Source organism: Budorcas taxicolor, chromosome 3 (genome assembly GCF_023091745.1).
Source record: "Budorcas taxicolor isolate Tak-1 chromosome 3, Takin1.1, whole genome shotgun sequence".
NCBI classification, from domain to species: Eukaryota; Metazoa; Chordata; class Mammalia; order Artiodactyla; family Bovidae; genus Budorcas; species Budorcas taxicolor.
In genome coordinates, this window is record NC_068912.1 from 54,551,541 (window position 1) to 54,575,647 (window position 24,107).

At 39.8% G+C, this 24,107-nt stretch overlaps 1 protein-coding gene across 1 annotated transcript in view; it reads left to right on the forward strand.

The window, feature by feature from the left end:
* The first annotated feature begins 10,907 nt into the window (after positions 1–10,907).
* The window catches only part of LOC128044661 (guanylate-binding protein 4-like), a 42,028-nt gene continuing 28,828 nt past the window's right edge, over positions 10,908–24,107 (forward strand). Inside the window, exons 1-2 of the mRNA XM_052637020.1 lie at positions 10,908–11,097; positions 14,530–14,657. Coding sequence (XP_052492980.1) covers positions 10,908–11,097; positions 14,530–14,657 — 318 coding nt within the window. The remainder of the gene's footprint in view (positions 11,098–14,529; positions 14,658–24,107) is intronic.

The window sequence follows — 24,107 nt, forward strand, 5'->3', positions numbered from 1 at the left end:
CTATGGACGGACATTCATGACATTGTACAGGAGACAGGGATCAAGACCATCCCCATGCAAAAGAAATACAAAAAAGCAAAATGGCTGTCTGGGGAGGCCTTACAAATAGCTGTGAAAAGAAGAGAGGCAAAAAGCGAAAGAGAAAAGGAAAGATATAAGCATCTGAATGCAGAATTCCAAAGAATAGCAAGAAGAGATAAGAAAGCCTTCTTCAGCTATCAATGCAAAGAAATAGAGGAAAACAACAGAATGGGAAAGACTATAGATCTCTTCAAGAAAATTAGAGATACCAAAGGAACGTTTCATGCAAAGATGGGCTTGATAAAGGACAGAAATGGTATGGACCTAAGAGAAGCAGAAGATATTAAGAAAAGGTGGCAAGAATACACAGAAGAACTATACAAAATAGATCTTCATGAGCTGGATAATCACGATGGTTTGATCACTCATCTAGAGCCAGACATCCTGGAATGTGAAGTCAAGTGGGCCTTAGAAAGCATCACTACGAACAAACCTAGTGGAGGTGATGGCATTCCAGTTGAGCTATTTCAAATCCTGAAAGATGATGCTGTGAAAGTGCTGCACTCAATATGCCAGCAAATTTGGAAAACTCAGCAGTGGCCAAAGGACTGGAAAAGGTCAGTTTTCATTCCAATCCCAAAGAAAGGCAATGCCAAAGAATGCTCAAAGTACTGCACAATTGCACTCATCTCACATGCTAGTAAAGTAATGCTCAAAATTCTCCAAGCTAGGCTTCAGCGATACATGAACCGTGAACTTCCTGATGTTCAAGCTGATTTTTGAAAGGGCAGAGGAACCAGAGATCAAATTGCCAACATCCGCTGGATCATGGAAGAAGCAAGAGAGTTCCAGAAAAGCATCTATTTCTGCTTTCTTGACTATGCCAAAGCCTTCGACTGTGTGGATCACAATAAACTGTGGAAAATTCTGAAAGAGATGTGAATACCAGACCACCTGACCTGCCTCTTGAAAAACCTATATGCAGGTCACGAAGCAACAGTTAGAACTGGACATGGAACAACAGACTAGTTCCAAATAGGAAAAGGAGTATGTCAAGGCTGTATATTGTCACCCTGCTTATTTAACTTCTATGCAGAGTACATCATGAGAAACGCTGGGCTGGAGGAAACAAGCTGGCATCAAGATTGCTGGGAGAAATATCAATAACATCAGGTATGCAGATGACACCCCCCTTATGGCAGAAAGTGAAGAGGAACTAAAAAGCCTCTTAATGAAAGTGAAAGAGGAGAGTGACAAAGTTGGCTTAAAGCTCAACGTTCAGAAAACGAAGATCATGGCATCCGGTCCCATCACTTCATGAGAAATAGATGGGGAAAGAGTAGAAACAGTGTCAGACTTTATTTTGGGGGGGCTCCAAAATCACTGCAGATGGTGACTGCAGCCATGAAATTAAAAGATGCTTACTCCTTGGAAGGAAAGCTATGGTCAACCTGCATAGCATATTCAAAAGCAGAGACATTACTTTGCCAACTAACGTCCGTCTAGTCAAGACTATGGTTTTTCCAGTAGTCATGTATGGATGTGAGAATTGGAATGTGAAGAAGGCTGAGTGCCAAAGAATTGATGCTTTTGAACTGTGGTGTTGGAGAAGACTCTTGAGAGTCCCTTGGACTGCAAGGAGATCCAACCAGTCCATTGTGAAGGAGATCAGCCCTGGGATTTCTTTGGAGGGAATGATGGTAAAGCTGAAACTCCAGTACTTTAGCCACCTCATGCGAAGAGTTGACTCATTGGAAAAGACTCTGATGCTGGCTGGGATTGGGGGCAGGAGGAGAAGGGGACGACAGAGGATGAGATGGCTGGATGGCATCACTGACCTGATGGACGTGAATCTGTGTGAACTCTGGGAGTTGGTGATGGACAGGGAGTCCTGGCATGCTGTGATTCATGGGGTTGCTAAGAGTTACACGTGACTAAGCAACTGAACTGAGCTTAACTGACATGAAGAAGCATGTAACCAAGATAAACTTGCACAGAACACCAATTATCTCACTTTTCCTTACCATCAATCACCTTTATCCAAGACCTATGACCATTCTGCTTCTTGCTCCTGTTAATATTCTAAGCACCTTTCTTCCTGGGAAGCAGACCTGAGACTTGTTCTCTTGCCTCCTTACTGGGTTGCCTCTGCTGCAAACCTTGGTGTCTCAGTGTTTTGGCTTGTAGCTCCCTGGGCTAAAGAACCTGGTTCCCTAACAACAGCAGTTAAACTTTTAACTTTTACATTAGTACAACACCTTAGGATACAGAAAAGAATGGAAGAATCTCAATCAACACCCAAACCCAAAAGGTGGATCCACCTTAGAAAAAGAACAGAAAAAAAAAAAAAAAAACAGGTGAATATTTCTGGGCTATAAAATCAAGGATTAAATACACAGGTTCCTCTGTCCATGGAATTCGCCAGGCAAGAACACTGGAGTGGGTTGCCATTTCCTTCTCCAGTGAAGAAAGAAATCACAGAGTTAAAAAGAATATACTTTTTTAAAAACGAAAGGAGGGAAAAACAAACGAATAAATGACTTTTCAACTGAAGAAAAATTAATAAACAAACCCCTTCTTTCACAAAAACACCCCTGAGAGACAGGCTGTTGAAGTCTCATCCAACCATTATTTGGGTCCCATTCACTGTGGAGTCAGGAATGCCTGAGTCACATGTGGAGGAGGGATGAAGTTGGGTTTACCCAGCCAGGCAGGGAGGAACCTTTGTCTCCCTGGCTTTCCTGGAAGGCATCTAGGTTACTGTCTCCAGGAAAGGAAAAAAAGAAAAAAAAACAAGTCCTTGTGTCCTTTCAATTTCGATTCTCATAAACCCCACCCATAACTGGATGACTTTTAGTTACTGGCTTTTCAGCTTCTGAATATAAGAGCAGTTTCCAGAGGAGCCAGAGTCAAGAGGAGCCCTAGGGACGATCCAGAGCAGCTGACTTGACTCCCGGCTGCAGCATCTGCTCCATGTAAGTTTGCTCCTAAGCTTGACCTTCCAAGCACTCTTCTGTTAAATAAGGACAATAAAATTCCCCAGTGCAGGCCCTATCCTGGGGGAGGGGAGGTGAGGATGGCCCCGTAGGGTCAGAGCATAGCTCAAGCAGCTCAGAGTTGGTTGGCTTTGAGGCATGTCACCCTGATGCTCTGCTCCTCCTGGAGCATGTAGCAGTTGCTGTTGTTCAGCTGCTGAGATGGTGTCCGACTCTTTGTGACCCCATGGGCTGCAGCACCCTAGCCTCCTCTATCTCCTGGCGTTTGCTCAAACGCATGTCCATTGAGTCCATGATGCCATCCAACCATTTCATCCTCTGTCACCCTTTCTGCTTCTGCCATCAATCTTTCCCAGCATCACGGTCTTTTCCAATATGTTGGCTCTTCACATCAGGTAGCCAAAATATTGGAGCTTTAACTTCAGCAATGAATATTCAGAATTGGATTCCTTTAGGATTGACTGGTTTGATCTCCTTGTTGTACAAGGGAACCCCCTAAGCAGGGCTGGAGCAAAAAGTCTGGCATGGGACAAGGAGGAGAGTATGCTTCATCTTTTGAGAAAAAGGGGCTGAAGTCCTTCTTAGGACTGAGGGTCCAAACTCCCAGCCCCCTCGCAGAAGCTCTTGGTGCAGTCTCCTCCTTCAGCCCCTCCATCATGACTACACCCCACTGGGCACTGGTGGTAGTCCACAGACAATTTAAATCCTAACAGATTAACAGTGGATTTTTTTTTCTTAACATTCAATATTCTGAATAATACAAAACTATTATTTGAAATAATTTAATCTCATTCTTAATTTGAAAAATACTTACTGTAAGCCTATTCTTGTTTATTTACCATGCATTTTTTTTTAATACCTGGCCGATGCAAATACTGCCTCTTATAACTTCTGATGCTTGCTGAAAATACAGAGTGTGGGGTACTTTTAACTATCACTTCAGATAACTCCACTGAATAGTAACCATTGGAAACTGTTCATCATCCTCTGCCATCTAGTAACACTATTTCATTCTAGTTATTTCGTTTTGAAGTTTCTCGGTTGGAAAACCTCAGAATATTTTTAATTTAAAAAAATACACGGTAAACTTATGAACTCCTACCAAAGCTTCATCAGTATTCTGACTCAGAAGTGAATGCTACTACTCCTGTTGCTTAAAACTGTTCACCTTAAAAATAGTGATTTTTCAAGTAAAATAGGGTTTTTACTCAGAAAGAGCAAGGTAATTGTCATTTGGGACAAGCAGGCTGTAGCAAAAGACATGGGGCAAATTCAACCAAGAAAAAGAGGCAGTTTCTCTGTCTATTTTATAGAGAAAAGTAGTAAGTTGGGAAGGATTGTTTTAAAATAAAGTGCATTGGAGAAAAGTGAGAGTTCAAGGTAATGACCCTTTTCCTTGGCTGGGTTGCTGGGGTACTCCTGGGTTCTTCTAGGAGATGTGAGGTATACTTTTTCCTATTGGGACTCTCACTGGAGAATCTCCTGTTGAAGATTTTTTTCCTTGGGGTTTGTGATTGTCAACTCTCATAACTGATCTCCAGTGGTACTGTGTGAGAGCTCTTCTTTCTGGCCTGCTGATTCCATTTGACTGAAGTTTCCTTTTATTAATTTTCACCTAACACAGCAGTAAAAGGTCATTTTACTGCTCTATCTCTGCTCCCAATCCACTGTAGAAAAAAAAAGAACAAGAGAGTGCAAGAGAAGGAGAAATTTTAGAGTGGAATTCCTTTGAGCAAATTCATGTTTTTTCCTGACTGAAAGATTCTAGATAACTTATATTTCTTGGCAAATTGCAACTTACAGAATCCACCAACACATTATAAAATATTGTCCAACTTATTTACTGTTAAAGCCATACATTAATGCAGGAAAAGTTTTAAAAACTTCCTGAGAACTTATATCTTACCATTTGTATAGTAATGAATCAGGCAGGAATTACTGTTTTTCCTATAACACTAGTAAGAAAATGGAGGCTTTGCACGTAAATTTCTTTTTCAAGGTTTCAACAGACAATAAGTGACTTGAACCCTCAGGTTGGATCCCTGGCAGCCCAACTCCAGAACCTGTACGTGGACACCTCGGGGCAGCTTTCAGCTCCTCCAGGCTGACTCTTCCCCCGTTGCTAAGTTCCCTCTCAGTTGTTACTGCTTGGGCCTCCCAGCCTGCTCATCTTCCTCTTGGGCTGTGTCTTCCCAGAGTGCCACCAGGGAAGGAAGTGTCACTTTCTCAGGCCAAAGCCAACTCTCCCCTTTCATTCAGAAATTACCCTCCCAGTCTTCAGAGACACATAATTGTAAAATTATATAGAATTGACTATGTGCTTCTATAACTTTAAGAGTATGGTAAGCTTTATGAGATATGCAATCCTCCTAATGACCCCAATACCCTACATGGAATCCAGCCTTGTCATGGTGAAGGGACATTCAATTAAGTTCAGTTCATTCACTCAGTCATGTCCGACTCTTTGTGACCCCATGAATTGCAGCACATCAGGCCTCCCTGTCCATCACGAACTCCCGGAGTTCACTCAAACTCACATCCGTTGAGCCTGTGATGCCATCCAGCCAACTCATCCTCTGTTGTCCCCTTTTCCTCCTGCCCCAAATCCCTCCCAGCATCAGAGTCTTTTCCAGTGAGTCACCTCTTCGCATGAGGTGGCCAAAGTACTGGAGTTTCACCTTTAGCATCATTCCTTCCAACGAACACCCAAGACTGATCTCCTTTAGAATGGACTGGTTGGATCTCCTTGCAGTCCAAGGCACTCTCAAGAGTCTTCTCCAACACCACAGTTCAAAAGCATCAATTCTTCGGTGCTCAGCTTTCTTCACATTCCAATTCTCACATCCATACATGACAACTGGAAAAACCATAGCCTTGACTAGACGGACCTTTGTTGGCAAAGTAATGTCTCTGCTTTTCAATATGCTATCTAGGTTGGTCATAACTTTCCTTCCAAGGAATAAGCGTCTTTTAATTTCATGGCTGCGATCACCATCTGCAGTGATTTTAGAGCCCCAAAAGATAAAGTCTGACACTGTTTCCACTGTTTCCCCATTGATTTCCCATGACCTGATGGGACCAGATGCCACGATCTTCATTTTCTGAATGTTGAGCTTTAAGCCAGCTTTTTCACTCTCCTCTTTCACTTTCATCAAGAGGCTTTTTAGTTCCTCTTCACTTTCTGCCATAAGGGGGGTGTCATCTGCATACCTGACGTTATTGATATTTCTCCCAGCAATCTTGATGCCAGCTTATGCTTCTTCCAGCCCAGCATTTCTCATGATGTACTCTGCAGAGAAGTTAAATAAGCAGGGTGACAGTATACAGCCTTGACATACTCCTTTTCCTATTTGGAACTAGTCTGTTGTTCCATGTCCAGTTCTAACTGTTGCTTCCTGACCTGCATATAGGTTTTTCAAGAGGCAGGTTAGGTGGTCTGGTATTCCCATCTCTTTCAGAATTTTCCACAGTTTATTGTGATCCACACAGTCGAAGGCTTCGGCATAGTCAATAAAGCAGAAATAGATGTTTTTCTGAAACTCTGTTGCTTTTTAGATGATCCAGTGGATGTTGGCAATTTGATCTCTGGTTCCTCTGCCTTTTCTAAAACCAGCTTGAATATCTGGAAGTTCATGGTTCATGTATTGCTGAAGCCTGGCTTGGAGAATTTTGAGTATTACTTTACTAGCATGTGAGTGAATGCAATTGTGCAGTAGTTTGAGCATTCTTTGGCATTGCCTTTCTTTGGGATTGGAATGAAAACTGACCTTTTCCAGTCCTTTGGCCACTGCTGAGTTTTCCAAATTTGCTGGCATATTGAGTGCAGCACTTTCACAGCATATCTTTCAGGATTTGAAGTAGCTCCACTAGAATTCCATCGCCTCCACTAGCTTTGCAGTAATGCTTTATAAAGCCCACTTGACTTCACATTCCAGGATGTCTGGCTCTAGATGAATGATCACAGCATCGTGATTATCCGGCTCATGTACACTTTTGTGTACACTTTTTTGTACACTTCTGTGTATTTTTACCACCTCTTCTTAATATCTTCTGCTTCTGTTAGGTCCATACCATTTCTGTCCTTAATCGAGATAATCAATATCAAAATCAGACCTATTATATTCTTTGCAGCCCATATTGGAAGAGCTCTATACAGTCTGCAAAAACAAGACCTAGAGCTGACTGTGGCTCAGATCATGAGCTCTTTATTGAAAAATATAAGGCTTAAATTGAAGAAAGTACCAAAACTGCTCACCCATTAGATATGATCTAGATAAAATTCCTTATGATTATACACTGGTTTGGTTTGTGACCCTATGGACTGTAGCCTGCCAGGCTCCTCTGTGCATGGGATTATTCTCCAGGCAAGAATACTAGAGTGGGTTGCCAATTCCTTCTCCAGGGGATCTTTCCAACCCAGAAATTGAATGCAGATCTCCTGCATTGCAGGCAGATTATTTACTGACTGCACTATGAGGGAAGCCCTTGATTATACACTGGAGGTGATAAATAGATTCAAAGGATTAGATCTGATAGAATACCTGAAGATCTTTTGACAGAGATTCATAACACGGTATAGGAGGCAATGACAAAAATAATCCCTCCCCCTCAAAAAAAAGGAAATGCAAGAAAGCATAATGGTTGCCTGAGGAGGCCTTACAATCAGCTGAGAAAAGAAAAGATGTGAAAGGCAAGGGAGAAAGGAAAAGATAAATCCAACTGAATGCAGTTTCAGAGAATAACAAGGAGAAATAAAAAGGCCTTTTTAAGTGAACAATGCAAAGAAATAGAGGAAAATAATAGAATGGCAAAGACTAGAAACCTCTTCAAGAAAATTGAGAAATCGAGAGAACCATTTTATGCAAAGATGGGCACAATTAATGATAGAAGCAGTAAGGACATAAAAGAAGCAGAATAGATTAAGAAGAGGTGGCAAGAATACACAGAAGACCTACACACAAAAAAAACTTAGTGTCCTAGATAACCACGATGGAGTGATCACTCACCTAGAGTCAGATATCCTGGAGTGTGAAGTCAAGTGTGCCTTAGGAAGCATTATTATGAACAAAGCTAATGGAGGTGATGGAATTCCAGCTGAGCTATTTCAAATCCTAAAGGATGGTGCTATTAAAGTGCTGCACTCAATATATCAGCAAATTTGGAAACCCAGCAGTGGCCCCAGGACTGGAAAAGGTCAGTTTTCATTCCAATCCAAAAGAAGGGCAATGCCAAAGAATGTTCAAACTACAGTCCAGTCGCTCTCATTTCACATGCTAGCAAGGTAATGCTCAAAATCCTCCAAGCTTGGCTTCAACCGTACATGAAATGAGAACTTCCAGATGTACAAACTGGATTTAGAAAAGGGAGAGGAACCAGGGATCAAATTGCCAACATCTGTTGGATCATAGAAAAAGCATGGGAATTCCAAAAAAAAATCTACTTCTGCTTCATTGACTATGATAAAGCCTTTGACTATGTGCATCATAAAAAACCATGGAAAATTCTTCAAGAGACATGAATATCAGACCACCTTAAATGCCTCCTGAGAAACCTATATGCAAGGCAAGAAGCAACAGTTAGAACCGGACATGGAACAATGGGCTGGTTCAAAATTGGGAAAGGATAATGACAAGGCTTTATATTGACACCCTGCTTATTTATTAATAATGTATAAGCAGAGTACACCATGCAAAATGCTGGCTTGAATGAATCACAAGCTGGAATCAAGATTGCCAGGAAAAATATCAACAGCCTCAGATAAGCAGATGATACCACTCTAATGGCAGAAATTGAAGAGGAACTAAAGAGTCTCTTCATGAGGATGAAAGAGGAGAGTGAAAAAGCTGACTTAAAACTCAACATTCAGAAAACTAAGACCATGGCATCCAGTCGAAGCAGTGACAGATTTTATTTTCATGGGCTCTAAAATCACTGCAGGTAGTGACTACAGTCATGAAATTACAAAAACACTTGCTCCTTAGAAGGAAGCTATGACAACCTAGACAACATATTAAAAAGCAGAGACATCGCTTTGCCAACAAAGGTGTGTATAGTCAAAGCTATGGTTTTTCCAGTAGTCATGCATGGATGTGAGAGTTGGACCATAAAGAAGACTGAGTGCCAAAAAATTTTTGCTTTCAAATTGTGGTGCTGGAGAAGACTCTTGAGAGTCCCTTGTACTGCAAGGAGATCAAACCAGTCAATAAAAGAAATCAACCCTGAATATTCATTGGAAGGACTGATGCTGAAGCTGAAGCTCCAATACTTTGGCCACCTGATGCAAAATGCCGCCTAGAAAAGACCCTGATCCTGGGAAAGATTGAGGGCAGGAGGAGAAGGAATGATAGAGGATGAAATGTTTAGATGGCATCACGGACTCAATAGACATGATTTTGAACAAACTCCAGGTGATAGTGAAGGACAAGGAAGCCTAGCATGCTGTAGTTGGACACAACTTAGCAACTGAACAACAACGATCTTAATGACAGATTTATCCTTACTTTTCATGTCATCACTTTACAGAAGAGAAACTTGAGGCACAGAGAAATTAATCTTCCCAGTCATCACACAGTTTGTAAAGTATGGCAACATCTGGATGTTGCTTAGTATTGTCTTTGAGAAAATAAAGGGACAATCCAAGCTCTCTGACTGCTACTGCAGTCTGTCTCTTGAGATCATGAAACTCCCTCTCATTGTAATGAAATTATTTAAAGTAGAAGCTAGCCCAGATATGACACTCTGACATATCTAGGCAGATCTGACAACACCCTGGTTGCTTACTTCTCTTCTCTATCTGCTTAAGAAATGTCCTATAATTTCTGTTAATAAATTAATTCTTACATGCACAGCATTGTGTAGGTACCTTAAATTCTGTTGTGTTTGTTTGAGAGGAAGCTGCATTCTTTATCTAAATTTCTTTCTGTCACAGTCATTCCTCTTCCAGCCTCTTCCTGCTCCCACTGCTTCCCTGCATCTGTCTGTTCTCATCAAAGGATGAGGACACTGATCACCTTCATCTTTCCTTTATTGTCAAGGTCTTCCCTGGATACTCTCTGCATAAATTCAGCCCCCAGTGTTCCATAGGCCGTTGCTTGTTCATTTCCTTCTGATACTTTACTACCCTCTCATGTACATATAGGGCTTCCCAGGTGGCTCAGTGTTAAAGAATCTGCCTACCAATGCAGGAGACATGGGTTTGCTCCCTGAGCTGGGAAGATCTCCTGGAGTAGTAAGTGGCAATCCACTCCAGTATTTTTGCCTGGAAAATCCCAAGGACAGAGAATCCTAGCAAGCTACAGTCCATGGGGTGGCAAAGAGTTGGATATGGCTGAGCATGTGCAAGCCTTACATATATGTATTTTGGTTTTACTTTCTATATTATCTGTTTCCTCCACTGGAATAGAGTACCGTGAGGCAGAGATTTCTATCCATTTTCTTCAGTTTGATACTGAGCCCCTAAAGCAGTGTTCAGCATATGGTAGGTTCTCAGTGAATATTTGTGCAATTAATGAGTGACCAAATCATTCTGACACTCCAAAAATCATCTCTGATCACTCCTCATCTCCTTCATGTCCCATCTGCCTCTACTTACCCCCCAAATGTTAGTGTTTTCAAGGTTCCATCATCAATACTTTGTTTTCTCATTCTGTTCACTGGAGGGCTCATGCGGGCAAGGTTGTTTTAGAGTTCGTTTAAAGATCAATAAAATAATTTCCATAATTTACCTGTACAGGCCTTGACACAGGTTGGCTAAATACTTACCTTTTAGAAACATGCAAAGCATGGAGAATTGATATATAAGTTCCACAGGCAGAAGGCTGATGTGCACTGTGAGAGAAGACTTCCAGATTGTATAGTCTACTGAGTTCTTCCTCTGGGTTACAGGTTCCCATGGCATCTGGATCTACCAAAATGGACCCCATCTGTTTGGTGGAAAACCGGAAAAATCAACTGTCAGTAAATGCTAAAGCACTGAAGATTCTTGAGCAGATATCTCAGCGTCTGGTGGTGGTGGCCGTTGTAGGGCTGTATCGGACAGGAAAGTCCTACCTGATGAACCGCCTGGCAGGACAGAACCACGGTGAGTATTGTTCAGGACCATTTGCTGGGAAGCAGTGATAACACAGGCTGCTGATCATCCTCCTCTAGTGCCCTGTTAAGTAAGAGCCTAACTCACCCCACTGAAAACAACTTCTTAATTCTCACCACTGAATTTGTAACTCCAAACCTGTCTCTCCACAATGTTCCCTCTTTTATCCCTGGAGAGTTCACAGGCCCATCAAAATATCCGTCTTATTTGTCCCAATCCCATCCACTGCCATCTTCTCAAGGGTCATCTTCAAAAATTACTCCCTTCCTTTCTCCTTCATCACTTTTGCCCTAAACCACAGGGTTATTTCAAATAGCACACAAATGTTGTTCAACATGCTCTGTTTTTTAGAAGAGATGTAAAGAAATACACACAGATGAATTCCTAAAACTCTCATATCTCAATGAGTCTACCATCCATTATTTTTTTTTGCTTCATTTAATTTCTTTATTTCCAAGCTTTGGTAAATTGTACCCCTGTTTCTTTACTTAGTCTTTTCTATTATCTGAACTATAATACATATAGAACAGTACATAAGACATATATATATATATATATATATGTATATATATGCACACAATAAAGTTGGTAAACTTAAAGTGATCACCTGTGTAATCACTACACAGATCAAGAGATACTTCAACACCCAAAAGCCCAAATCATGCCTTCTCATACCTTCACTAGATCTTACCAATGTTTTGACTTCCATGGTGCATTCTTTCATTCTTCCTTTTTTAAAAATGGCTTTATATTATGTTTCTGCATTTGTTAAGCGTTGCTCAAACTTAATATAAAGGGAGTTACATTATGACAGTCATGGGGATCTTGCTTCTTTAGCTCAACAGGAAGTTTATGAGGGTCATCTACTTTGTCATACACATCTATAATTCATGTATATTCACCACTGTATAGTATGCTATTGATGGAGGATAGGAATTTTTATTTATTCACTCATTGATGATGAACATTGGTATTATGTGTAGCTCCAACTTTTATGGGTTCACTGTTGTGAATATTCTTGTATCTATATCCTGGTGCATGTGTACACTAGCTAACCTTGTTTGATATACTCAGAAGTGCCATTGCTGGGTCATGCAGTCCATATGTTTTCAGGCTTTCAAGATAATATCAAACAGTGTTTCAAGTTTTATGTGCAATTTATGTGCATATTAGCAGTAACTGGAATTCTCCACATCATCATAAAAATTCGGTAATAATTTTTTTTAGCTTTGGCTGACCTGGTGTCTGTACAGTTGCACATTATTTGCCTCACTGCAGGTAAATAGTACTTGTAGATAGACTTCTTCCTGTCTTCATCTTTCTTTTTGCTTGCAGTCTCCCACTGGCCTCAGATAAAACTTTTTATATTTGTCTTTCTTTTAAAGAATTCTTGACAACTAGTCAGGGGAGAGCACTTTTTCTTTGCCAGGCTAAAATAATTAATAGGTCATTTTTTTGGTGATTAAAGATTTGAGAACTCTAAGAAACAATATCAGTCAAGATGTTTCAACAGTCAAGGTGTTTCAACAATATTTCTTTTTATTTTATTCAAGATAACATCAGGTAATAAGGAGGTGATTTCCATTACTAAGGAAATCCTTCACCTGGTTATGTTTTAAAGAACCTGAATTGTGGCACTGCTATCCCAATTAAATGACAGGAAGAACAAAAACAAACAAACAAGCAAAATTGGTGACCAGTGAAAGTTCACTAACAGAAGCAGCTCACTACTGTCACCTTCTTATGATTCTTTGTCTCTCCTTTACCTCACATAACTGACTGTAAAGAACTTCAGTTATACCCTGCCTTTCTCCCTGGGGGAACTGGGAGTTCAGACTGCTCTGTATTAATCAGAAAGCGATCAAATGCCATCATGATGTAGAAGAGTGCTGATCATCTCAGGTCTTATACCTGCTAGAGCAGAATACAGAGAACATGGCAATTGAATGGTCTAAGCCATGCTCTCCTAGGCATTTCATCATATCCATTTCTATTCTCAACTTAAGGGAGCATTGGCATCTGGCAGACAGTCAAAATCTTGGACTATAGATAAGACTTGTTTTGCTTTCTTACACATATGTGTGTTAGTTGCTCAGTCCTGTCTAACTCTGTGATCCATGGACTGTAGCCCATCAGATTCCTCTGTCCATGGAATTCTCCAAGCAAGGACACTGGAGTGAGTTGTCATTCCATTCTCCAAGGGATCTTCCCAACCCAGGGATCTAACCCAGGTCTCCTGCATTGCAGGCAGATTCTTTACCGTCTGAGCTAACAGGGAAGCCCATTACCTCACATAATCACTTTCTGTTGGTTTAAGCCTTAGAAAGAAGGGCAAACAATTCTCACAGGTCTTTTCTAATCCCCTGCTATTTTATCCCCACCCAAGTCAATGAACAAAGATTTCATCCTTTTTTGAAGAGAACAAAAATGAGGAAGATACAGGGAAAATGAGGAGGGAAAAATCAATTTAACAAAAGCTAGTGTATTACTTCAGAACCTGGAAGGAAACAGAGGATCCACTTAACAGGTAACCATTAATGGAGTGACAATTACAAGGGCCCAAGCAGAGCAAACGGAGAAGGCAATGGCACCCCACTCCAGTACTCTCGCCTGGAAAATCCCGTGGACGGAGGTGCCTGGTAGGCTGCAGTCCATGGGGTCGCTAAGAGTCGACATGACTGAGCGACTTCACTTTCACTTTTCACTTTCACGCATTGGAGAAGGAAATGGCAACCCACTCAGTGTTCTTGCCTGGAGAACCCCAGGGACGGGGGAGCCTGGTGGGCTGACGTCTCTGGGGTCGCACAGAATCGGACATGACTGAGGCGACTTAGCAGCAGCAAGCAGAGCAAAAGGAACCACTCCATTTTTCTGAAGGAAGCAGAAGCACTCAGAGGGTGGCAGAAACAATGGCCAGGGAGCCTTTATAATTCCTGTAGGGTGAAGAGGCAATTAGTGGATTCCAGAATGTGACAGAGACCAGAACAACTGGATGGAGCTAAATGAAAGGAGATGTGACGAAGGCAGAGGAACAGAGGTACTAGGACACCACGGCTCACCAGGGTGAAAGCCAAGGGAACAGGCACCTGACTTCCGCTCTCTTGTTGGTACCTCCCACTGTTGGGACTCTATCAGAAAGTGGAGTATATAGAACTGATAAAAATAGAAAGGTTAATAGAGTTCACATTAATTCTGGAATGTGACACAGTATGAGCCATTAACGTTATGAGGTGAATAGGGGACAAGAAATATTTCTTGGGTAGGTCCTGAGCATGTGTAAACATTGGAACTGACAGTCCTTGCTGAAATGAAGGACATTTCCCCCAGCCATGCACTCACATTTCAACAAGTTCACCCAAAGTAATCCATGGTCAGCCTGGACTATGTGCTCTTATTGTGTGGTGCATTCTTCCTTTTGCGCAGGTTTCCGTCTGGGCTCCACAGTGCGGTCGGAAACCAAAGGCATCTGGATGTGGTGTGTGCCCCATCCCTCCAAGGAGAACCACACCCTGGTCCTTCTGGACACTGAGGGCCTGGGCAATGTGGAGAAGGTAAGGCAAGGAATCTTCTTTACTCTTTTTCCTCTTTCTTTTTTATGTTTTAAATTGTGAAAATATGATAACACACTTGCAGGAGACCTGGAAAATACAGAAGAAAGCTACATCTAGTACGACTATATATTATAATTAATTTTATGTAGATAGGATTTTAGTTGGAGTTTCAATATCAAACTCTCAAAAAATAATGGAATGAATATACAGAGAAGGAGAAGGATATAGTTGACCTGAAAAGCACTATGAACCAGTTCAACATAACTAAGATTTATACACACAATTATGCAATTTATACACACTGTTGTGTGTGTTATTTCACACAACAGTAGAATACAAATTCTATCCAAGTTCCCATAGATTATAAACCAGGAGACACTGAAACTTATCCAGGGACATAAGATCAGGTGCGAAAGAGTCATGGTTTAAAGGTATTGAACTCATAGAGTCTGTTCTTTTATCATTGTGGAATTATGTTAGAGACCAATATCAAAAGATATGTTAAAATAACCCACATACTTATAAGTGCACTGTGACATTTACCAAGAGAGATATTTGACTTAGCCATTGAGATCCTCAATAAAGTTCAGTTCAGTTCAGTTCAGTCGCTCAGTCATGTCCGACTCTTTGCGACCCCATGAATTGCAGCAGGTCAGGCCTCCCTGTCCATCACCAACTCCCGGAGTTCACTCAGACTCACGTCCATCGAGCCAGTGATGCCATCCAGCAATCTCATCCTCTGTCATCCCCTTCTCCTCCTGCCCCCAATCCCTCCCAGCATCAAAGTCTTTTCCAATGAGTCAGCTCTGCATGAGGTGGCCAAAGTACTGGAGTTTCAGCTTTAGCATCATTCCCTCCAAAGAAACCCCAGGGCTGATCTCCTTCAGAATGGACTGATTGGATCTCCTTGCTGTCCAAGAAAGTTAGGAGACTGAAGACAACACAGAGGGTAATTGAAGAGCAGAAAGCATTTAAATGAGAAATATATATCAAAATGAGAAATATATATCAAAATGAGAAATATATATCAAAATGAGAAATTAATATCAAAATGAGAAATTAATATCAAAGATACTTTAAAAATTCCATGGGTTTAGAAATTAAATGTCCACTTTTAAATAATGGGTATATCCAAAAGGCCATTACAAGGAAAACTAGAAAATATTTGTAATAGAATAAAAATGAAAAGAGAATTTACCAGAGTTTGTTACATGCAGCTGAAGCTGCTCAATGCAGTTAAATACAATGTAGAATTTTGAATAAGATATGAAAACAAGGGGCACAGCATAAAGTTCTGTAAAATTTGAACCAAATCTGAATGTTAGTTAATAATACTATATTACATGTTAAATTGCTATTTTGTTTTACAACATAGTATTTCTTTATATTCTCAGGATTGGATTAGAAGTTTCAAGCCTCATTCAAAAAACTTCTTTTTAAAAAAATAACTAAGATAATAAACTTTTCTGGTGACTCAGACAGTAAAGAATCTGCCTATAATGCAGGAGACCTGGGTCAATCCCTGTATCTGAAAAATACCCTGGAGAAGGGAATGGCTACCCACTCCAGTATTCTGGCCTGGAGAATTTCATGGACAGAGTAACCTGGAAGGCATAAAGTAGCAAAGAGTAGGACATGACTGAGCAAATAAGCACACAAGACTTTTAGCAGTATTACTAGATGCCAAAATACATGGAAATATATCAGTGTTGAGTGACTATAAATTAGAAATCTAGGACTCTATTCATACTAAGTCAAACAAATGGAATCAAAATGTCATAATTTTTAGCCACACAAAAATTTATGTTTTCTAAAACATGCATATATATAATACACATTATGTATAATATGTATATATACATATATATAGAAAATCTTTTCTACTGTTCTTGATAAGGACTTTAGAAGAAACATAAAAAAAAAAAAAAAGACAGAGAAATTGGGAAGCATAAACTAAACCAAATGGGAGCACTGAATATGAAATAGAAAAAGTAAAACAAACTAGAGAAAAGTAAAATATCATCATAAGTCCAGTTGTTATTAAATGTGACTGTTCATTAGAAACACATCTAAAGCTTTGGAGAAAAAAAGCAATATCAGGGCATTTGTATTTTTCAAAAAATTCGAAGATAATTCTGATATGCATCTGGATTTTATTTTATTTTATTTTTTTATACTCCAGCTTTTATTTTATTTATTTTTTCAATCTTTCTCTTTTTTAAATAATTTTTATTTTTACTTGATTTTACTTTACAATATTGTATTGATTTTGCCATACATTGACATGAATCCACCATGGGTGTACATGAGCTCCCAAACATGAACCCCCCCCCCCCCCCCCCCACCTCCCACCCCATATCATCTCTCTATATCATCCACATGCACCAGCCCCAAGCATCCTGTATCCTGCATCGAACATAGACTGGTGATTCATTTCTTACATGATAGTATACATGTTTCAATGCCATACTCCCAAATCATCCCACGCTCTCCCTCAGAGTCCAAGGGTCCGCTCTACACATCTGTGTCTCTTCTGCTGTCTTGCATACAAGGATATCATTATCATCTTTCTAAATGCCATATATATGTATTAGTATACTGTATTGGGGTTTTTCTTTCTGGCTTACTTCACTCTGTATAATCGGCTCCAGTTTTATCCATCTCATTAGAATTGATTCAAACGTATTCTTTCTAATGGCTGAGTAATACTCCATTGTATATATGTACCACAGCTTTCTTATCCATTCATCTGCTGATGGACATCTAGGTTGTTTCCATCTCCTGGCTATTATATACAGTGATGTGATGAACATTGGGGTACACGTGTCCCTTTCAATTCTGGTTTCCTCGGTGTGTATGCCCAGCAGTGTGACTGCCGGGTCATAAGGCAGTTCTATTTATAATTTTTTAAGGAATCTCCACACTGTTCTCCATAGTGGCTGTACTAGGTTGCATTCCCACCAACAGTGTAGGAGGGTTCCCTTTTCTCCACACCCTCTCCAGCATTTTTTGCTTGTAGACTTTTGGATTGCAGCCATTCTGACTGGTGTGAAATGGTACATTATTGTGGTCTTGATTTTCATTTCTCTAATAATGAGTGATGTTGAGCATCTTTTCATGTGTTTGTTACCCATCCGTATGTCTTCTTTGGAGAAATGTCTATTTAGTTCTTTGGCCCATTTTTTGATTGGGTCGTTTATTTTTCTGGAATTGAGCTGCAGGAGTTGCTTGCATATTTTTGAGATTAATTCTTTATCAGTTGCTTCATTTGCTATTATTTTCTCCCATTCAGAAGGCTGTCTTTTCACCTTGCTTATAGTTTCCTTTGTTGTGCAGAAGCTTTTAATTTTAATTGATCCCATTTGCTTATTTTTGCTTTTATTTCCAGTATTCTGGGAGGTGGATCATAGAGGAACCTGCTGTGAATTATGTCAGAGAGTGTTTTGCCTATGTTCTCCTCTAGGAGTTTTATAGTTTCTGGTCTTACATTTAGATCTTTAATCCATTTTGAGTTTATTTTTGTGTATGGTGTTAGAAAGTGATCTAGTTTCATTCTTTTACAAGTGGTTGACCAGTTTTCCCAGCACCACTTGTTAAAGAGATTGTCTTTAATCCATTGTATATTCTTGCCTCCTTTGTCAAAGATAAGGGGTCCATAGGTGTGTGGATTTATCTCTGGGCTTTCTATTTTGTTCCATTGATCTGTATTTCTGTCTTTGTGCCAGTACCATACTGTCTTGATGACTGTGGCTTTGTAGTAGAGCCTGAAGTCAGGCAGCTTGATACCTTCAGTTCCATTCTTCTTTCTCAAGATTGCTTTGGCTATTCGAGGTTTTTTGTATTTCCAACAAATTCTGAAATTATTTGTTCTAGTTCTGTGAAAAATACCGCTGGTAGCTTGATAGGGATTGCATTGAATCTGTAGATTGCTTTGGGTACTATACTCATTTTCCCTATATTGATTCTTCCGATCCATGAACATGGTATATTTCTCCATCTATTAGTGTCTTCTTTGATTTCTTTCATCAGTGTTTTGTAGTTTTCTATATACAGGTCTTTAATTTCTTTAGGTAGATATATTCCTAAGTATTTATTCTTTTCGTTGCAATGGTGAATGGAATTGTTTCCTTAATTTCTTTTTCTGCTTTCTCATTATTAGTGTATAGGAATGCAAGGGATTTCTGTGTGTTGATTTTATATCCTGCAACTTTACTATATTCATTGATTAGCTCTAGTAATTTTCTGGCGGAGTCCTTAGGGTTTTCTGTGTAGAGGATCATGTCATCTGCAAACAGTGAGAGTTTTACTTCTTCTTTTCCAATTTGGATTCTTTTTATTTCTTTTTCTGCTCTGATTGCTGTGGCCAAAACTTCCAGAACTATGTTGAATAGTAGTGGTGAAAGTGGACACCCTTGTCTTGTTCCTGACTTTAAGGGAAATGCTTTCAAGTTTTCACCATTGAGGATAATGTTTGCTGTCGGTTTGTCATATATAGCTTTTATTATGTTGAGGTATGTTCCTTCTCTTCCTGCTTTCTGGAGAGTTATTATCATAAACGGATGTTGAATTTTGTCAAAGGCTTTCTCTGCATCTATTGAGACAATCATATAGCTTTTATTTTTCAATTTGTTAATGTGGTGAATTACATTGATTGATTTGCGGATATTGAAGACTCCTTGCATCCCTGGGATAAAGCCCACTTGGTCATGGTGTATGATCTTTTTCATGTGTTGTTGGATTCTGATTGCTAGATTTTTGTTGAGGATTTTTGCATCTATGTTCATCAGTGATATTCACCTGTAGTTTTCTTTTTTTGTGGCATCTTTGTCAGGTTTTGGTATTAGGGTGATGGTGGCCTCATAGAATGAGCTTGGAAGTTTACCTTCCTCTGCAATTTTCTGGAAGAGTTTGAGTAGGATAGGTGTTAGCTCTTCTCAGAATTTTTGGTAGAATTCAGCTGTGAAGCCGTCTGGACCTGGGCTTTTGTTTCCTGGAAGATTTCTGATTACAGTTTCAATTTCCATGCTTGTGATGGGTCTGTTAAGATTTTCTATTTCTTCCTGGTTCAATTTTGGAACTTGTACTTCTCTAAGATTTGTCCATTTCTTCCACATTGTCCATTTTATTGGCATATAATTGCTGATAGTAGTCTCTTATGATCCTTTGTATTTCTGTGTTGTCTGTTGTGATCTCTCCGTTTTCATTTCTAATTTTATCGATTTGATTTTTCTCTCTTTGTTTCTTGATGAGTCTGCCTAATGGTTTGTCGATTTTATTTATCCTTTCAAAGAACCAGCTTTTGGCTTTGTTGATTTTTGCTATGGTCTCTTCTGTTTCTTTTGCATTTATTTCTGCCCTAATTTTTAAGATTTCTTTCCTTCTGCTAACCCTGAGGTTCTCCATTTCTTCCTTTTCTAGTTGCTTTAGGTGTAGAGTGAGGTTATTTATTTGACTTTTTCCTTGTTTCTTGAGGTATGCCTGTAATGCTATGAACTTTCCCCTTAGCACTCCTTTTATAGTGTCCCACAGGTTTTGGGTTGTTGTGTTTTCATTTTCATTCATTTCTATGCATATTTTGATTTCTCTTTTGATTTCCTCTGTGATTTGTTAGTTATTCAGAAGCGTGTTTCTCAGCCTCCATATGTTGGAATTTTTAATAGTTTTTCTCCTGTAAAAAGTGATTACAGGTTTTCTATTAAATGGTAATTGTACTGATATATAATTCTGGTTTTTTGTTGTTGTTGTTGACTAATCATGATACAATATGGAGAAGACAATGGCAACCCACTCCAACATCCTTGCCAGGAAAATCCCATGGATGGAGGAGCCTGGTAGGCTGCAGTCCATGGGGTCATGAAGAGTCAGACACAACTGAGTGACTTCACTTTCCCGTTTCACCTTCATTCACTGGAGAAGGAAATGGCAACCCACTCTGGTGTTCTTGCCTGGAGAATCCCAGGGATGGGGAAGCCTGATGGGCTGCCATCTATGGGGCAAAAAATAAATGATAAAAGATAGCCAGACAAAAAATAAAAGATAATTACAATTGCAAGCCAGAATAAAACATGATTAACCTAACAATATAAAATAATTACATACAATTTGGGGGCTTAAGTAGAGTGATGTGGTAAGTGGAAGTGCATACATGCACATGTTTTCATCAGCCCAGCCAGTTTATGCCTTTTAGTTGGTGCATTTAATCCATTTACATTTACAGTAATTATTGATATATATAATTCTGTTGCCATTTTCTTACTTCTACTGGGTTTATTTTTGTAGGTCCTTTTCTTCTCTTGTGTTTCCTGCCTAGAGAAGTTCCTTTAATATTTGTAAACCTGGATTGTGCCCATCTTTGCATAAAATTTTCCCTTGGTTCCTCTAATTTTCTTGAAGAAATCTCTAGTCTTTCATACTCTCTTGTTTTCCTCTATTTCTTTGCATTGTTCACTTAAGAGGCCTTTCCTTTATGTTGAGGTTTGACAGAAAACAACGAAATTCTGTAAAGTAATTATCCTTCAATTAAAAACATAAAGAAAAGAAAAGAAACCTTTCTTATCCTTCCTTGCTATTCTTTGGAACTCTGCATTCAGATCAGTATATATTTCCTTTTCTCCTTTGCCTTTCACTTAAGTGAACAATACAAAGATATAGAGGAAAGCAATAGAATGGGAAAGACTAGAGATCTCTTCTAGAAAATTAGAGATACAAGGGAACATTTCATGCAATGACGGGCACAATAAAGGACAGAAACAGTATGGACATAACAGAAGCAGAAGAGATTAAGAAGAGGTGGCAAGAATACACAGAAGAAATACACAAAAAAGGTCTTAATGACCCAGACAACCATGATTGTGTGGTCACTCACCTAGAGCCAGACATTCTGGAGTGTGAAGTCAAGTGGACTTTAGGAAGCATAACGACAAACAAAGCTAGTGGAGGTGATGGAATTCCAGCTGAGCCATTTCAAATCTTAAAAGACGATGCTATTAAAGTACTGTGCTCAATATATCAGCAAATTCGGGAGACTCAGCAGTGGCCACAGGGCTGGAAAAGGTCAGCTTTCATTCCAGTCCCAAAGAAGGGCAATGTGAAAGAATGTTCAAGCAACCACACAATTGTACTCATTTCACATGCTAGCAAGGTAATGCTCAAAATCCTTCAAGCTAGGCTTCAACAGTGCATGAACCGTGAACTTCTAGATGTACAAGCTGGATTTAGAAAAGGCAGAGGAACCAGGGATCAAATGTCAACATCTGTTAGAAAAAGCAAGGGAATCCCAGAAAAGCATCGACTTTTGTTTCATTTGGCTATGCTAAAGCCTTTGACTGTGTGGATCACAACAAACTGTGGAAATATCTTCAAGAGATGAGAATACCAGATCACCTTACTTGCCTCCTGAGAAACCTGTATGCAGGACAAGAAGCAACAATTCTTACTGGACATGGAACAACAGACTGGTTCAACTTGGAAGAAGTATGTCAAGGCTGCATATTGTCACCCTGCTTACTTAACTTATATGTAGAGTACATCATGAGAAATGTTAGGCTGGATGAAGCACAAGCTGGAATCAAGATTGCTGGGAGAAATATCAATAACCTCACATATGCTGAGATACCACCTTTATGGCAGAAAGCAAAGAGGAACTAAACAGCCCCTTGATAAAAGAGGAGAGTGAAAAAGCTGGCTTAAACCTCAACATTCAAAAAATGAAGATCATGACATCTGGTCCCATCACTTCATGGCAAATAGAAGGGGGAACAATAGAAACAGTGACAGACTTTATTTTCTTGGGCTCCAAAATCATTACAGATGGTGACTTCAGCCACGAAGTTAAAAAAATGTTTGTTCCTGGAAGAAAATCTGTGACAAACCTAGATAGTTGTATTAAAGAACACAGATATCACTCTGCTGACAAAGTCTCCATCTAGTAAAAGCTATAGTTTTTCCAGTAGTCATGTATGGATGTGAGAGTTGGACCATAAAGAAGGCTGAGCACCGAAGAACTGATACTATTGACCTGTGGTGCTGGAGAAGACTCTTGAGAGTCCCTTGGATAGCAAGGATAGTCAAGTCAGTCAATCCTAAAGGAAATCAACCCTGAACATTCTTTGGAAGGACTAATGCTCAAGTTGAAGCTTGAATATTTTGGCCACCTGATAGAAAGAGCTGACTCATTGGAAGAAACCCTGATGAGGGGAAGGATTGAATGAAGGAGGAGAAGGGGGTGACAGAGGATGAGATGGTTGGATGGCATCACCGATTCAATGGACACGAGTTTGAGAAAACTCTGGGAGACACTGAAGGATAGGGAAGTCTGGCATGCTGCAGTCCATGGGGTTTGCAGAGTTGGACACTACTGAGCAACTGTTGCTGTTGCTGACAAAGCTGGGTTGGTGATGCTGAATTCTCTTAATTGTTGGCTTGTCAGGAAAGCATTTTATTTCTCCATCATATCTTAATGAGAGTCTTGGTGGGTAGAGTATTCTTGTTTGTTGGTTCTCACCTTTCATCACTTGGAATACATTGTGTCTGCACAGCAGAACTCCTTGCTGCCTCACTGTTTGTCATGTATCTCTGTAGTATGCACGTGTACTCAGTCACTAAGTCGTGTCCAACTCTGCAACCCCATGGACTGTAGCCTGCCAGGCTCCTGTGTTCATGGGATTTTCAAGGTAAGAATACTTGACTGGGTTGCCATTTCCTTCTCCAGGGGATCTTCCTGACTCAGGGATAAAACACATGTCCCCTGCATTGGCAGGCAGGGAGCCCATTTCTGTAGTGCATGTGCATATATATATATATATATATATATATATATATATATATATATATATATAAAATCAATTCCAAAGTCACTCATGACCTTCCAAATCTCATTTTTAGCCTCAACATCTACTACTACATGGGTAAAACTACTTCAGTCAAACAAAATAACATTGTGATTTCTCTATACGACCACATTTTCTGGCAATTGTGATCAGCTTCTGTGAGCCCTTCTTCCTGCAGAGTCCCTGTAACTCCACAAATCCACATTCTGTCCATTTTTTGAAAGCCCAGTTCCTTTCAACCTGATGCCATCATGTTACTATCAGACATAATTAATTCTGGCTCTGAATGCACAGAGTATTTTTTTCTGTCTTTTGGGAGTTGCCACTTTGTCTTTTACAATACAACATTTGGTTCCATGCCAGGCTGTTTATCATTGTGGATAGATGTGTATGTTCCCATGTATATCTGCCCCTCAAGAAAGCCATCTCTCTAGGGTGGGTGTTATCATGTGGAACTTTATATCCTCGTAAGCAAATAAGTATCCTGTGCTATCTAGATGTAGTCAGCAGTTGATGAATTTAATTAAATAGTATTTCTGTCTCTAATATACATTGTGATCCAGAAAAACTTGCAAAGCAATCACTGCCCACTTACTATTGTACAACTTCTATGTTCCAGGCA